This window comes from Brachycentrus maculatus, unplaced genomic scaffold (genome assembly GCF_059751285.1).
Source record: "Brachycentrus maculatus isolate JH-2025_06_01 unplaced genomic scaffold, ASM5975128v1 h1tg000378l, whole genome shotgun sequence".
NCBI lineage: Eukaryota > Metazoa > Arthropoda > Insecta > Trichoptera > Brachycentridae > Brachycentrus > Brachycentrus maculatus.
Window position 1 is genome coordinate 1318067 of NW_028281127.1, and position 17744 is coordinate 1335810.

Below are 17744 nucleotides of genomic sequence, written 5' to 3' on the forward strand. Positions count from 1 at the left end.
TGCCAAATTTAGTGCGTTGGTAAGATCACTAATCCCTTTGCTGCTCTTTTTACTTTTATCAGGATTGGTTCTTCTACTGTATGGTAAACCAAATCTTTTCATTCTTCATTATTACTCAGATTATGGTGAAATACAGGGTGGGACATGGTCACTACCTTTTTTAAAACTCTCGCCACAAAATGAAAGTTACTCCTAGAACGCGTTTGAAAGCACACAATCTTAAATTTTTTTAGGTTAGTTTAGTATCATTCATGCCATGGACTAACGAAGAGCATGCGTTTTCCATGGAGGCCTACTTTTCCTTCGGCCGTTCTGTCACCGCAACTAAGGTATCACAAATTACGATGGGGGTGGATACGTTTATGGATACTGGTAATGTGAAGAAGAAACAAAATAGACCTTCCAGAACCATCAGGATGCCTGAAAACGTCAATGTTATATCCATTTCTTTGAGTTTTTTACACCCAAACTCGAAGACAGAGATGTGTGGTTCACAACTGGATGACGCAACGGCTCACACAACTCAAATTTTCATAATTTTTTTGCGGAAACAACTTCCCCAACGGCGCATCTCTCTTAGGAGCGATCTTCAGTGGCCAGCTCGATTACCAAATTTAGCTCCCTGTGACTATTTTCTGCGCAGCTACTTTAAAACATTGATTTACACTAATCGTCTCAAGACTCTTGGTTAGCTGAACGACAATATTCAATGTCGACATAGGCACAGATATATGCTGGAAAAAAATTGACAGAAGTGTCAAAATTCGCCTATCTTAACGCATTGATGAGAACAGTACAGCTGTCCAAACTCAAAACACAGTAAGGGACATTTTTCGTAGTATGTTTTTTTTGCATTTTTGGATTAAGTAGATTCTGCTCCAAAAATGCAAAAAAACGTACTACAAAAAAAATGTCATTCACTGTGTTTTAAGTTTGGACAGCCGAGTAGCGCCTTCGAGATGTAGTTTTTAAAACTAAATAAAATTAAACTAAAAGTGTGCCGTAATGTAACACGTTACGATGTGAGCATTCATATAGTGAGTACAGCGTTCTGAATGCTCCACCCGAAGTCGGATGCTCACCGCAAATGACATTACGACAAAATGCTCCGGTCAGTCCCGACCTTTAGAGGTTGTAGTTATTTTGTAAGGTTAATTAGTTACAGTCAAATAAAACACAGATTTAAAAAATATGTATTTTAGTCTTATAAGGATTATCTATGTATAGATAACATTTAAATAAAATTAAAACATATTAAAGTAACATGGTATGCATAAAATAAATAATTGTTAAAATATTTTTTACAAAAACTCTTCGCACCAATCGTTTAAGCACTGATAACAATCTGCTGACTGTTTGGAGTTAGCACTGCAAGTGTCCTTTAGCCACTCCTGAAATAATTCCTTTTCTTTCTTCAATAGTAGGTATTGCCCAAGGACGACATAAGCCTGAAAAATAAACGGAAATTAGAGAAATATATTAAGGGTAGAAAAGGCTGAGAACGACCTTCATAAAATTAATAACATTACTTTTAAAAATATTAATTAAAAAAACGACATTTTAAAATCAGTTTGAAAAAGGTACTTCCAGGATTAAGATTCTAACGTTAACGCTTCATTACTGAATGTATTATAATATATAGGTACAATACTTGTTCATTGTCGTAATTTAAAAAAAAGCGGCGTGGAGAGCAATTATATTTGGGACAATATACATGGGATACAATAATTATTTGATGGTTTAAGTTAGAATCGATTTGAAAATTCTCGTAAAAAAATAAATGACAGAAAACACACCAAAACATACTAATGCTAACCTTGTCGAAACCGGCGGCTTCTAATCTTTTTCCAAGAACTTCTCCAATTCCGGCTAAATCTGTGACAGGCTTTTCTCCCATGGGCTCCGCCACGAAGTTTTTATGTTTTTGCGACGTACTCGACATTTTCAATAAGGAAATATTAAATAATTACAAAATATTAACAAAATAAATAACGGATTTCTGGCACAAGTGACTCATATATTTAAAATAAATTATAGTCCATAGACTAAGGCGTACTGACCATAGACAATATTTAATTAGATAAACAAGTACCTACCGAGTCAGAAATATATTTTTTTTTGAGAAATGTTTGTGTATATTATTTATTATTTATACAAATAATTCAATTTCGTACTATTTTTGTGAGCATAAGCGGCTCATTATTAGAAATAGGTATCAAATTGTGGTACAGTGGGTTCGAATCGAGAAACCTTGATTTAAGAGTCCGCGACACTAACAACGGGACCCCAACCCGACACTAATGACATTGATGTGCCTATGGCGGTTTATATTGGAGTACACTAAGGCAGTGGTTCTTAACCTGGGTTCGATCGAACCCCGGGGGTTCGGTGAGTTAGTCTCCAAGGTTCGGCGGAGGTCAAAACACACACCCGACTTATTGTACGTTATTATGAAGAATGAAACGAATTACGTATATTCATTCATCTAATAGACACAGACAACAGATGTCGACAGTGAATACCTCGATGAAATCATTGAAATTTACAATGTTTTTCAAGTTTATTACAATATATCTTGCAAGCAATCCTTTTCGAGGATGCTGGATATAAAAACGAAGAAAAGCAACAGACTTTGTTGCAAAAATGACACCAAGTGGTACTTGCCAAGGTAAACCGCGCATTTTTGAACTGGTCTTTGAAATGCAACATCAGAAGTCACACTGATTTGCAGTAAATATTTTTTTAAATGTAAAAATCATGTTATATTGGTTTTGTTTTTTGATTTAATGGCTTTGTTCATTTTGTGCACATATGTATTTTATTTTTCCATTTAAGGGGTTCGATGAGTGCGCAAATGAAACTGGTGGGGTTCGGTACCTCCAACACGGTTAAGAACCACTGCACTAAGGCATTATCCTAATACAACGCGATTACGAGTCCATCACGCGTTCTAGAGAATTTTACTAGTGCGAATCTGCGATTAAACATACAGATCTCGAATAAATTTCCTAATTGGTCACACCAATGCCAATTAGGGCTTTTATTAAAACACCAAATGTAATAAAATTCAGATGTCATACGGTTTTTATATGTTTTTCTGAAATCTGCCCCTTATACTATTTCATGAAAAATTTCATCTCTAAAACTCTGTTTATTATAATAAAAATATGTTTTTCGGTATCGTCAGTCATATTCAATTTAATTTCAAACAAAAGTTTAATTTTTAATGTATTTCATAAATAAAAATCGCAGGTTTTTTAAATAATTTTTTGTTATTATTAAAATTCATTAGGTATTTGGTAGGTTAATTTATTTACAGAATTTTGGAATTTATGTTTTGTAAATGGCAGCACTGTTCTGTCAAATATGACAATAAAATCTGCACTGGGTTTAGTTGGTGTCGAGTTGGTCCAATTTCGTCAAGTAGAAATGAGTCCTTGAATTTCACTTTGTGCAGTGATTTGTTTTTTTCATAATTGTTTTTATTTTATAATGAAATGCACGCACGTCGCCGATATACGGGATCTGAATCTGAACGGGTGCAGATTATAGAAGAGACAAATTATAGTAAGCTAGATAAGAGCAACAGTAAACCATATTTTAACCCACCGCCCGATCCATATCGTCACCAAGAAACACCGAATAATTTTGATTCAACTGCGGACGAAGATCCGTTTCCTTTTTTGTTCGACAAAGAAGACTACATCGATTCAGTGATGACTGCGAGAGACAGAACGAACGAGTTCTCAGCGGCGATAAGATCACTTCAAGGGAATACAATAGCTCGAGCTACAGCGGCTAAAGATGTCAAGAAAGCTCAAGCTCTCCAAAGTTATTCTCAGTTCATGCAGAGTGCTAGAACCATCAGCAAAAATATCAGCAGCACATACTCTAAACTGGAGAAACTTGCTATGTGTAAGTCTAATATTTTACGGATTATTAGTATTGCACAAAATGAAATAAATTACTACATATACAAGGGATTATAGAATACAGATATTTATAGAGAAGACTTAGACTAACAATATTTTTTATATCTCAATGTCACAATTAATATCAATGCACTTCTAGCAATCAATTTATCAAAATCTGAGATCCTTTTTTGGTCAAAATGGTCATTAATTACTGTTTTTAATGAGTCATCACCATCCGATTTTTTCTTACAAAGGTCTCTAAATCCCTAATACAAATAGAAAAAATCACTCAGTACCACACGTCTGGACTACATGGTGGATAATTGACTTCCATGAGATCACATCACCTTTCCTCTTTGATCGCACAAACTCAGTTAGTGTAAAATGCCGGAGTAGTAACCCTAGCGATATCAATACCTTTCCCTAGAAGTCAATTTCCAAATTTCTTTGTAAAACCCAGAAAATTTTAGCTATGACCTCCCCAGATGCTCAGTGCCTTGTTGGTGCCATTTCACGGACTCTCGCTTACTTTCATAGTGATGAATCCAGATTTCATTGTCAATAACAATGAGACAATGATTGCCTTCACCATATGCGGTAATATTTTTTTGATGATGCAAAAGGGAACTCGCAACCCATCTTGCACTGACTTTTATCATGTCTTGTAGAATACCTGCAGACAATGGTGCCTGTGGATAAGCCGTTATCCTCTAATATATTTTTGATCTTCTAATATATTTTTGATCTTTTTCACATATTATTTATTACTGACCTCCATCGCCTAAGCGACCATGCTGGTCGTTGCCTTCCATCCTCTCTCCTCTTCTCTTGAATTCACTGGACCACTGTTGAATTGTCAATAATAAAAGAGTAGACTCTCGAGATTCCTTGATTGATGGTTTTACTGAAAGAGTAGACTCCCGAGATTCCTTGATTTATGGTTTTACTGAAAGAGTAGACCCCGAGATTCCTTGATTAATGGTTTTACTGACTTTTTCCAAGTCTTGTGAGCAAAATTTTACTACGGCGCAGTTCACAGAGTTTAACTGGGTGAAATGACTCACCTTGCTTGTTTTTCGGCAAAAATCTACTCAATGACTGATGATCGGATTGTTATGGAACTCTGTATTTATACTACTAATGAGTGCGATACTGTGAGGTAGTAAATAATTTTTTCACAGTTGCACTTATTCATGTTAATACCGATTTTATGTATTGGATGTCTGTAAAAGCTCAGCAATACCATATTCTGATTTATATTAATCTCCTGGAAAGTAAGTTCTTCCAAATTAAACTGTATCGAATGCGTAAATTTTTTTACCATTAACTTTGAAAATTTCTATTTATTTCATGTGACTCTTTTCTTTTTCACTTTATATGCTGTGTAACAAATGGTGAATATTACACAGCGTATAAAGTGATCATGTAAAACAGCCAATGACCGGTTGTAAGCCCCGTAAATGCTCAGACTTCTTTATTTTTTTTCAAATAACTCTCGCATGTCTATGAATAATTCTTATAACAATCCTATGGGGACGAATAAATGTAACATTTGTGTAGCTAATTAGAAATGTAAAAAATCTCTATTTGAATTCATGCAAACAAGGTCTTGTATGCTTTAATTTTTAATGTTGATTAATTATTTTAGTGGCAAAGAAAAAGTCCTTGTTTGACGATCGTCCAGCTGAAATTCAGGAACTCACATATATCATCAAAGGAGACCTGGGGTCCTTGAATCAGCAGATAGCCCGACTAGGGGAGATGCCGCGTGGCCATCGACATGTCCAGTCACATTCGTCCAGTGTTGTACTCGGGCTACAATCGCGACTGGCATCTATGAGTACTCACTTTAAACAGGTATTTACAACAAAAATAGGCTATTAAAAATAATGTTGGTACATGAATAAATATAAAAAATCAGAAGACAATTATTATTTCAATACTTTTTGAAATTTAAAAATAAATAAGGAAGATATTAAGGATTAAACTTAGGCTCTTATCTTTTTCTAACAAACTATAGTAATAAATAAATATATTTTTTTTCAATAACCTAATTTTAAAGCAAATAATATGAATAATGTTCTCTCCGTTTTTAAAATGAAACTAAAATATAAAAATATAATCTTTAATAATTACTAGTGTACAATATAATTTCCATTGTGATTAATGACCTCTTGCCAGCGTGACGGTAACTTATAAATGCCATTTTTAAACAATGATTTTTCTTTAGAGGCGAAAAACTCAACTAGGGCTTGTTTGACATTTGCTTCGTTTTTGAATTTTTTTCCTTGTAAAAAAATTTGCTAACTTAAAAATAAATCAAAATCGGAGGGTGCTAGATCAAGGGAGTATGGTGGGTGGGAGAGAATTTCCCAACCTAGCTCTCCTGTTTTCTGGCGAGTCCCCAAAGCAGCATGTGGCCTGGCATTATCATGATGAAGTATGATGTTCTTCCTGTTGAACAATGCTGGCATCTTTTTTTAAGGGCTTTGCTCAAATCGTCTAATTGTTGACAATACTTCTCCGAATTGAGCCTTTCATTGGGTTTTAAAAGTTCATAATGCATTGGTCCTTGAGTATCCCACCAAATGCACAACATTATCTTATTCAGGCATAAGCTCGGTTTAGAGGTGGAAAGCGCAGGTTGTCCAGGTTCACAGTATGCTTATTTTCTTACTATGTTTTCGTAGGTAATCCACTTTTCATCTCCAGTGATCATGCGGTCCAAGAACGGTTGATATTGTTCCGAGCAAGAAGAGATGTGCATATGATGACTCGATCATTCAAATTTTTCTCACTTACCTCATGTGGCACCCATCTCGATTATTTCCGTACCATCCAATTCTCAGTATGTGGTCCGAAATGGTTTGCTGAGCTGAATTAAGCTTGACGTGGTACATCCATGTTTATCCTCCAAGGCCACCAACAGAGCTAGCAAAACAATCAATCGACAATAACAATTTAGGTCCATAATTTTTATTTCGCACAAATATGTATTTCCTTTTAAAAACCTTTCTTTTCAATTACACATAATAAAAATTTCTTTCCTCTCACTACCCCCCTTCTAACATCTCAAGGTATATCAGCTTGATAAAGTGGGCAACGTCGAGCTTTTCTGCAATTTCCGATGTTGTCACAAAAGGATCTTGCTCTAACATGGCCTTGATAACTGATATGGCATTATCGGGCAGAACATTCCGGTAGACCTAATATGTCAATGTTAATAGAAATTCTTACCACAAATTGTTATATTTTCTTATATCATGAGTATCCCAAGAGATTTCTCTGCTTTTCATGCCGTATCATAGTTATCTCGAGAGATACCTGTACGTGTTCTATTATTGACCAGTGAGAAGCACTTACAAAAGTCATACACAAATATGTGTGACATATTCCCATGGTTGTGGCAGTTAAAAGGTCAATGATCATAATAACACTGTATAGACTAATGCCGTGCTCTATTCACCATTGGGTGTGAGTAAGGGTCAGTTTTTATATATTATATTTACATATATTTGTTTTTAGGTATTAGAAGTTAGATCTGAAAATCTGAAACACCAAAATACGAGAAGAGAGCGATTTACCAAGGGATTGCCTCCAGTAAAGGGGTCTAGTAGTCTCTTAGACGAGGAACATATCAGCATAGACCTGGAAGGGGTGGCCGGAAGTCGGGCTCACCAGTCCCAGCAGATGATGTTGCGCGATGAGACCGACACGTACGTCGCCCAGAGAGCCGAGACCATGCACAACATCGAGAGCACCATCGTGGAGCTAGGCGGCATCTTCCAGCAACTCGCGCACATGGTCAAGGAACAGGACGAGACCATCAGTCGAATCGACGGGAACGTCCAAGACGCCGAACTGAACATAGAAGCCGCACACTCTCAGATATTAAAGTATTTCCAATCGGTCACCAACAACCGAACGCTAATGTTCAAGATATTCGGAGTACTCATATTCTTCTTTATATTCTTTGTTGTCGTCTTAGCATGAATGCATGTACTATATTGGAATACTTCCGTCACAACTCCATTTTATACTAAATATTTGTATATGGGTTGGTAGACTGTGGGTTAGCTTTTATTTTCATAATTTTTACACCTCTTAAACTTTGCTCGAGTTGTCGGTGAAACCACATCAACTTATAACTACTAGCAAACTATATTTGTGATTATGCGGCTAAATGCTTTCTGAAATGTTTTGAAAATGATTTTATGTAATAAAAACAAAACACATGGTTTATCCCAAATGATTATATATGATTAAATGATACCTAATATTGATTCCTGATAAATTATGCTTCTTTTTGTTGTTGTTATTTTATGCCTCGAAGGGGCTTTCTAAGTTTCTGGGATAACATTAATGTAAAATTTAGCAATGTTGAGTGATCCATTCAAATGCTAATGTATGTATGTTGCTCATCGATGCAACAAAGTGATCACCCCAGAGATTATTGCAATGATTAACATTTTGCATTTCTCATTCACAGAAAATTATCTTTCCTTATGTATGGTGTTCTCCATTATTGGCAGATTAGCTATATCTGTTTTGTTGACAATCAATTTTTTTCTTTTAATCTTGTCCTAAGTATGTTGAATACATATATTGCTGTATTTTTAAAATATAAAAGAAGAAAAAAAACTATTTTTAATAGTGGAAATAATGATCAAGACAATGTCACACAATTACAGCAGATATTAACACATTCACTGTTCAATATATCGCGAACAATTATGAGATGCTAACAAAATAGCATTTTTCAAATTGCTAAAAGCTTTGTCCGCCTCCGTAGTGTAATGGTCAGCACGCTCGGCTACCGTTCTGGAGGTACCGGGTTCGATTCCCAAGTGGGGTAAAATAAATATAAGTGATTTTTTCACTGTAATATTTATTCAATACTATCCTGGACTGGTACCCGAAGCGGAGGGCTGATCACCTTTCCTTCTTGTGTAAACGATCAAGATAACACTGCGTTTATATGACGCAGTGCCCTATGCACCATTGGGGTGCAGATAAGGGTTTAAAAAAAAAAAAAGCTATATTAAAATATGAAATTATATGAAATTTCTTTTTGTACACACCGTTTCCTTTATGTGTAGTATTCACACATGACTCATGTTTTTACTTGCTTTGAGACAAGCTAGTGTAAACATGAGTTGTCAAGGGGACTAAAGATGAGATAACACTCGCAAATTATACATTGATTCATGAAATATATTTTTATTTGTTACATATTGTGTCAAGACTGTAATGGGATACTTTCAATAATGCTATGATATTTTCAAACCATTTGATTCAATCTTAACCATACACGTACATCGCACCCATCGTGTTAAGCAACAAACTACTCAACTCGAGAGAGTGACATGTCTAGCTTTTTACACCTTTTCTTTTATGAAAATGTTCAATGAACTTATCCTTAATGTATTGATCATGAAATTAATTATATCACAGTTTTATAGAGTTATAGAATGCTAAGCCAAATTCTGCATCAGAGAAACACGGTGGGCACAAATGGGTTTATTTTACTTTCAAATATTCAATTGTTTCAGATGTACTAGCATAATGCCTACATTAGCTTAACATAGAGCTGCAAAGGACACTTGCTTTTTTCAAGGTTACCTTAACATTCATTTTCAATTGCAAAAACATATTGTCAATCTTTGCCAAGTGCGCCGGGACCCCACTACCTAGTATTTCAATACAGTCTCGGTATATGGATGTACTGTATGTATGTATGGAACATATTTGTTATATGGATGTCAATGATAGTGAACCATCTAGTGATAAAGTATTCCAGTATATTTTGTAATAAATCAATCAAATAATAAATGTCCAAAAGACTTTTTATATGGCAGATGAATTAGAATTTTCATATCTCTGATGAAAAAGAGATTTTCACTATTGGCTGTGATGCATACACCTTGGTTAGTATGGGATATATTGTCAATATACTTTTACATCTGCTACTTTGTGTAATAAGATGTATTTATCTTTTATTATGGGTTGAAATGTACATATTATGTACATATATTCTATTTGTCAAAGAGTATCCATTTTTATATCCTGTATTGGTTAGAAAAATAATCTAGAAATACACTTTTACTATAAATACCATTTAGTAACTCACTACCCAATTGCTTTGATACAAAGATCGCTATCCTTTTTATACTTTAACGATGACACATTAATATGAGGAATGATAATAGTTGAGTGAAGTCAGAAACATATTTCAAAGATACGACAGAACTTTTTGGAAGACTCAGTACTATATAAGTATAACACAGATGTCAAAACATTGACTTAAAGGAATATAAAATTGAATTGACCCCATAATACCCAACAAACAAAAATTTAAAAATTGCAGACTATTTAAAAAACAAAAAAAAAATATATAAAATAACTTCTTGAAATGTCCAGTTTTGTGAGTGGGAATTTATATTACCTATGTATTTTTTATGAAAAGTATGTATATTGAATAAAAATACAATGGAACCTCAGGTTACAAACAGTTTTACTTAATAAATTGAGTACATGTGTGAATTGTTCGTAACCAGAAACAAAATAAGCCATTCATAGTTTTGTCTAAAAAGTATTAAAATAAAGAGAAGTACAGTAATAATTTTTTATCAACCTATTTTATACAAGTACAGGACAAGTGGTATTGTTTGGTAATGCACTTTCCACACCCGTTAAATTGGGTCAGTTTTATTTGTGGATTTTTTAATGTTGCGAAATTTATACATGGCATTATCATTTAAGATTGTATGGATCAGAAAATTTATTCCGAGTGTTATTTTTCCATGAAACTGTGCACTCCATTTCCAACACATTTTTTTAATCGAGAATCTTGGAACATCCTCCCTTTCTTACCTGTCTCTATCTTTTTTCTTTGCGGTGAACTCCCAAGATTTTTGTCCATGAAGTAGAAAATTCCTGATTTTTTTCTTCATAAATTTAATTTAATTTACAAACTAAAACATTTTTCCACCGGGATATCTGTTCATAATACAAATTATTCATAACCAGTTTGTAACCCTTGGTTCTTCTGTACTTTATTTTTATCATTAAATTTGACTATTAATTTACTACTCTGTTAGTATATATATTCTCTGTAATACATATTAATTAACTTCTTACAGCTTTAACATTCCTGTTTTCATTTTGAATCCTAATATTATGTAATTTACAGAGATGTTTTCTTTCTTAGTTAATAAAATAATAATATTCCTTTGTTATTCAAAGCAGTTTCATTTTAGCATACTTTGTGGTCTATTAGGTAGATGTCTTGCTTTTTAAATAAATAATATATTGTTAAAATAATCTGTGATTGTTAATTAATATCCAATATATATACATAACCATCTGCATACTGAATTAAAATGCCATCACCATTTTATTTTAACATATTTTGCAAGGTCTACAATAAACTTAATATTTTTTAAAGGATATATGTATTGGAAAACTATAAGTCCATTTCTTAAGAAAAAAATCAATGAGATGCTTTGTTGCTAAATTTTGATAAATTCAAATGACACTTTAGCGGAGTAAGTCAATGTATTGTAAAATATTTGAGCAGTTCTTGAATTATCATAATGTGAATGTGTGGCATCAATTTGATCAACTACAAAAATGAGTTTTTTATACCTTTGTATACAAAACAATGTTTTTGGAGCCAGCATTTTTTAAATACACAGAGCTGTTCTGAGTGCAAGCAAAAAGTAAAGTACTTTTCACAAAATGTATTTGGGTACAAAGTTCAAACACATAAAAATATGTACTTAAATAGAAAGTACTAAGAATCAAGGAAATTTTTATTGTTAAATGATGACAAGGGATGGAGTGGTATTGAATAGTGATGAAAATAGTTCAATGATTGGTTATCAAATAATTTATTATTCCATTACTTTATTTTTATTCTTTATGCTCGTATATGTGGCCTTCTAGTATATTCAGTTATTTTTTTAACACATTTTTTTCATTTTCATACACTTGATTTTCATACCATATTGAAACCAAAGAAATTAATTCAATGAATAGCTAAATATTATATACAAAATGATTTAAAATGGTGTAGAGGCAATTTAAAAAATGGTTTGATAGTTGTTTCTTCTTTAAAGCTCGCGCAAATGGTACCACAAGTGTTTTCTTTAATCATTGGTACCCTACTCTATGAAAGGTCCCATTTCAAAATCGAAGACTGCAAATTTAAGCTTATTCACCTATTTCAAAAAGTTCAACCATCACATCAATGAATCAGTTAGCTGATAAATATTTTCTCTTATCTTCCTATTATGCAATACTTCCCAAAAAATAAGGGTGCAGGCTAGGTGATGTAAATCACTAAAACGAGACGCAGATACACATAATATTTATAACTTGTATGAATATCATAACATCGAAATCAATTTAATTTCTTAGATGTTTATGGCCGTTCAGATACTTAACTACTTAACTGACGAGAAAATCTGCAGGTGCAAGAAATCGTCACCAACAAGTCTAAACAAGACTGTCCCAACACCGCTGGGGTTATTCAATGAAAACATATAGGTCAATATTTGACTCGGGCAAAGCAGGATTGACGAGTTGGAATACGATTTACGCGAGCAGTGCTCGGGCTCGTCAAATGCGATATAAACTCCTTGCCAGAGTCACGCTCGGGCTACTCAGGGAACTAGTTAAAGTGTATTTCTGGGTGTTAAGAAAGGTGTGTTGAGATGGTTTGGACATGTAGAACGAATGAGTGAGGAAAGAACGGTAAAATAAATTTATGAGGCGAATGTAATTGGAAAAAGGGGCAGAGGAAGACCGAGAAAAACTTGGCAGGATCAGGTATGCCAAATACTTGAAAGCGTTTAGGTTAGGAGTCGAAACAATCGGCGGGTGTGTATGAGGAGATGCATGAATGTGGAAGAGGCGAGGAATATTTGCAAAGACAGTGGTGTGGCGTTCTATTCTCTCTGCCTACCCCTGCAGAAGGCGTGATGGTTAGTTAGTTAGTTAATATTTCTGGGTTATTATGCATGTGTTGGTTACATTTCTTGCTGACGTTTCAGCCATTGTTACAGGGGCCATCCTCTAGGCACCAAAAAATTGAAAAAAAAGAAATATGTAAAATGGTGGTCAAATCTTCGGCAACAAGTATGATCAACACAAGCATAATAATCCAGAATTATAAATTATTTCTTTTATATCCTGTAGGACATGTAAGTCCGCCTATGCAGTGTAATGCCTTGCACAGTGGTTCTTAACCTGGGTTCGATCGAACCCCAGGGGTTCGGTGAGTCGGCCTCCCGGGTTCGGCAGAGGGCAAAACACACACCCGACTTGTACAATATTATGAAAAATGATACAACGTATGACATATTAATTTATCTAAAAGATCTAGTATGTTATTTGAAAGGAATATTTCAAATATCATGAAAAATGATACGACGTATAATATATTTATTTATCCAATAGATCTAGTATATTATTTGTAAGGAATATATAAATATAGCAATATTTTTTCCAATTAAGGGTTTGGTGAACGCGCATTTGAAACTGGGGGGGGTTCAGTACCTCCAACATGGTTAAGAACCACTGGCCTAGCATGTTTGGGCTACTGCGACAGAGGCCTCAGGTTCGAATCCCGGAAAAGGGGTGGTCAAAATAAATATAAGTTATTTTCACTTTAATATTTATTTGATATCACTCTGGACTGGAAGCGCAAGACTGATCCCCTTGCCTGAATGTGATTAATGATCGAACTAATACTGCTTCAATATGTTGGAGTGCCCTATGCACCTTTGGTTGCAGATAAGGGTTAGGAGAAGTAGCAGGTACATGAAATTATTTGAAATATAAAATTTTTTGCTGTAAATTCACATCTATCTGTTATCTGTATATATTAAAAAAGGTTAGTAATGTAAAAATTTGATTTTGTTTTTGAGTTTTTCAAGATTAGGAATACTTGTTTTAATATTATTAATACTTATCACCCATCAGCGATTGCTAATGTAGCAGTACACAGCAGAGTCCTGGTACCAACTTTAATGCATGGAAGTGAAGCATGGAGTTGGCAAAAAAGGATGAAAGTAGACAAAATACTTATGCGTGGTCAGGTCAGGAGTCGGAATAATTGGCGCGTATGTATGAGAAGATGCATGAATGTAGAATAGGCGAAGAATGTTTGCAAAAACCAGATGGTGTGGTGTTCTATTCTCTTTGCTTACTTCTGCAGAGAACCAGCGCGATGGTTAGTTAGTTTATCACACATGGTAATGCAATATCTTTAAGCGACATTAAAAAATTACAGGGGGAGGCAAAACACTTTATGATATCCATATTTCTGTGTATAATTATTAGTGGAACTGATGTAAAATACATAATTATACCAAATAAAACACAAAAATCCAGTTATTATGTAGTTTTTTCCTCCTCTATATTTTTTATATCAGTGGCTGATGAGATATTGAGTTATTATGAGTGATATGAAATTTCATTATTTTAGGTTTCATAACATCTTTAAATCATACAATGTGATGGTCGAGTTGTGGTCCTGTGGTTAGTAGCGTCATTGACTCCGAGTAAGAGGCTTCGGTTCGACACCCACTCTGCCATAACTTGATTCCTATTTTCAAATACAAGCTGCCTAGACTTACCTGAAAATAGTATTAAATCGTGTATAGCATATATGTATGTATACAAATATTCCTTTAAGAAATAAAAATGTTTATTGAACATTAAATGTGTGCTATTGATGAAATGGATATCAAATATAATTTTATGTAAATTACTGAATAAATAATATATTATATGAAATAAACCTTTATTTTATTTGAATTAACTAATTAATTAATTTCCAACCAAATATTAACTAAGCGAGATATTTTTTCTATCCAAATTCTGCAAATCTTCTCCCGGGAGTCTTGAAGTTTCGAAAATCCTTAAAACTAAAAATAGTCGGTCTTAATTACTTTAAAAAATTTGAAAGTATAATTTTGGACGTCAATGATTTTATGAATTTTCTAGTTCTTTTTTTTATTCCTGAGACCATCATTTGATAATAATAATTTTAGATATTTTTAAATTGCGTCATTTTCGTAAGATACTACCCCTAGGATGCTTTACTGTGATTAAATTAAAAAATAGGTGACTGTACAAATGATTTAGCGTGAGTTAAATATAACTCCAATCATGGATTGGATTTTACGTTCTGTGAATTGGATTCTTTTCACGTTTGTCATGTAATGTAAATGTGTGCACTTTTTGTGCGGCGCCCTTGGACAAATTAACGAAGTTGGCCCAGATTTTTCTCATAAATGTTTTGACATTTAAAATGAAAAAACTTCAAAATGTTTTACTTTTATTTTTAAATATAATTATATACTAATGGCTAATATTTTGAATATGGCAAACATAAAAAGGAGAAAACAGCACGATAAAAATGGAAAATCCCACTTTATGCAAGTTTTAAAATCTTAAGTTCTTTTTTTTTTTAAAGATTGATGATAAGTTTGACAAAATTCATTAGCAGCAATGGTTTGACATTATTTGGTATGCTAATGGACTATTTACCATACCAAAGTAACAAAGAAATAAAAGAATATATATTCACGCTTTTCTTAAAAGTAATTAGTGAGACGCAACAGCGTTAGGAAAAACCCATCATTAATGCAGTAAAAAATCGTAACGTATTGTATTAAATTAAAAAGCAATCATAAATAGGTTTTTACAAATGTTTCATTCACCTCTCCCAAAATCCCGGTAACATACTTATCGATATTTATCTGCCATCGAAATTTTTAGGAACAACATTAAATCTCGAAAGTAAATTAAAAAATGTAAATATACATATATCGTGGGTGTACTGGCAACAAAGGTTTACTCATGTTTACTTAATGATGCAAATTATAAAGTTCTATAAACTGGCAAAATATACTAGAAGTAGTTTGAAATGTCATATTTATGTGGTTTTCAATGTAAATTCAACTTTGAGTTTAATAGCGCATATTTTATTCAGACTAACAGCTTTAAATAACAGGAATTTTAGAGTTAACGTTTTTTTTCTAGCATATCCACGATATGCTAAAGACATTGAATATATTGTTTTATCGAATGAAAAAAAAACTCGGATGAAAAACTCTCTTTCCGATTTTTTCAGAGGTCGGACTAATCCTGGTGTTCAAAAGATATGCCAGCTGTCTTAAAGTGTTTGTCTGACCTATATGATGTATAGGGCACTAGAAAGGGTTGACGCCGTGTTTTCTTGATCGTAATAACTTAAATGAAGAGAGCAATGTAATTAGACCTGTGACCCGTATTACTAGATATCAGTCGGCGTTGGAATGTATATCAGTACCTCGGCAATCGCGGAGTATGATTAAATATTAATGTTATTTATCTTCACTTTTATATAAAATCTAACCCGGGAAGTCATACGTATTAGCTTAATGCGTTGACCATTACATTACGAAGGTAGACAGATAGTTATACGAGTATATAAATCATATTATTCGATGTTTTGGAGAGTTTGGATGTGAGATGTGAAACAGCATTCGAATAAAACAAAAAATAAAAATAAAAATAAAAGCAACGAAAAAAACAAAGAATGCAATAAATTTAATGCATCCACTTTTATAATAACGATCTTTTACAAAAACCTACATCATTTTTTTCACCGATACATACTCATTCTTTAATGAATTATACATATATTAAATTAAATGACTCCTTTAACCAAACAATGTGAAAATTTCATACTAAAATAAATGTACCGTAGAACGGGGCTACTTCAATTCGATGTGTTACTTGAGCCCAGTACAAAAAAAAATGTATTTGGTCTACAACAATGAACGTATACGTGTCACCTGTCAGGGAAACAATGAATCCTGTCGATACGTTCATTATTGTAGACCCAATACAGATCTATTTTTTTTGTACTGGGCTCAAGTAACACATCAAAGTTCAAGTAGCCCCGTTCTACGGTAATAGAAAGTCATTATATCGAAGGAAAGTAAGCAAGGTTTAAACAGAATTAAAAATATCAATAATGCATTGAAAAATTAGTCACAATATAATGAATGACCTTCACACTTTTTCGGTTTCGCGTACGTATAGCCTGAAGGGAGAAGTAAACTGTACAGATATCGCTCACTACTTTCAACAACGTCATAAATAAAAAAATCGTCAAATTTCAGTTGTGCATGTTTTCGGAATGCCCAGAAAATGTATTATATCCCAGCTAAAGTGGTAAATTTTTAACTTAATATTTACCCGCTACAAGGCAGAAAGTGTTGCTTTTGCATTTTTAAGAAAAGGGATTGTTTAATTATTTTGTTAAATATAAGTACTTAATATTTTTCAAATGGAGAAAAAACATTCAGGTTTTACCTAAAAATATGTGATATTTATTTTTAATACATTTCATTATATTTTTAAACTTTAAAAACGATCTCCTGAAAAATCAAGTTTTTTGATATATGACGTTGTTAAAAGGAGTGAGCGATATAGCCTCGTTTCTCACCCATGACTAATATTTTTTCGTTTTGGTTTCCATTTAACCCTGTGTTCGATAAATACGAGTACCTACCTACAAATTCTGAGAGTCCCGATGTAGGACAGGTTCTATAGAGGTACTATATTATTTATTGATTTGGCAGCTTTGTGGAACAACGTGATGATTTAAATATAAAAATAAAATAGTTTTGAGAACTAGTCGTGTTTACATGATTAATTCCAGAGTGGTCTTCGATACACAAGTATTTTGTTTATATATTCAAAAGTTATAGTTCTTTACTAAGTGTACGCTATAATAAAAGTTAATTAAATGTAAATTAATTAGAAGGA

The 17744-nt window shown here is 33.3% G+C and overlaps 2 protein-coding genes across 2 annotated transcripts; one reads left to right on the forward strand and one right to left on the reverse strand.

The window, feature by feature from the left end:
* Positions 1–1177: 1177 nt before the first annotated feature.
* On the reverse strand, positions 1178–2041 carry baf (barrier to autointegration factor). The gene is made up of 2 exons (XM_088270326.1): positions 1817–2041; positions 1178–1448 (listed from the first exon to the last, which is right to left on the reverse strand). The coding sequence occupies exons 1-2, from the start codon at positions 1940–1942 to the stop codon at positions 1302–1304; spliced, it is 273 nt and encodes a 90-aa protein (XP_088126452.1). The 5' UTR covers positions 1943–2041; the 3' UTR covers positions 1178–1301.
* Positions 2042–3392: 1351 nt separating this feature from the next.
* Syx5 (syntaxin 5) lies at positions 3393–10267 on the forward strand. Its single transcript, XM_088270254.1, has 3 exons — positions 3393–3915; positions 5563–5771; positions 7440–10267. Exons 1-3 carry the CDS (start codon positions 3498–3500, stop codon positions 7905–7907), a joined length of 1095 nt encoding a protein of 364 aa, XP_088126380.1. The 5' UTR covers positions 3393–3497; the 3' UTR covers positions 7908–10267.
* The last annotated feature ends 7477 nt before the right edge of the window (positions 10268–17744 follow it).

Excerpts from the sequence above, each read along its gene's own strand:
- Syx5 (XM_088270254.1), top strand. The coding sequence starts at position 3,498 with ATGCACGCACGTCGCCGATATACGGGATCTGAATCTGAACGGGTGCAG. Across the intron at positions 3,916-5,562 it reads ACTGGAGAAACTTGCTATGT|TGGCAAAGAAAAAGTCCTTG; the intron begins GTAAGTCTAATA and ends TAATTATTTTAG. Across the intron at positions 5,772-7,439 it reads TGAGTACTCACTTTAAACAG|GTATTAGAAGTTAGATCTGA; the intron begins GTATTTACAACA and ends ATTTGTTTTTAG.
- baf (XM_088270326.1), bottom strand. The coding sequence starts at position 1,942 with ATGTCGAGTACGTCGCAAAAACATAAAAACTTCGTGGCGGAGCCCATG. Across the intron at positions 1,449-1,816 it reads AAGCCGCCGGTTTCGACAAG|GCTTATGTCGTCCTTGGGCA; the intron begins GTTAGCATTAGT and ends TTTATTTTTCAG.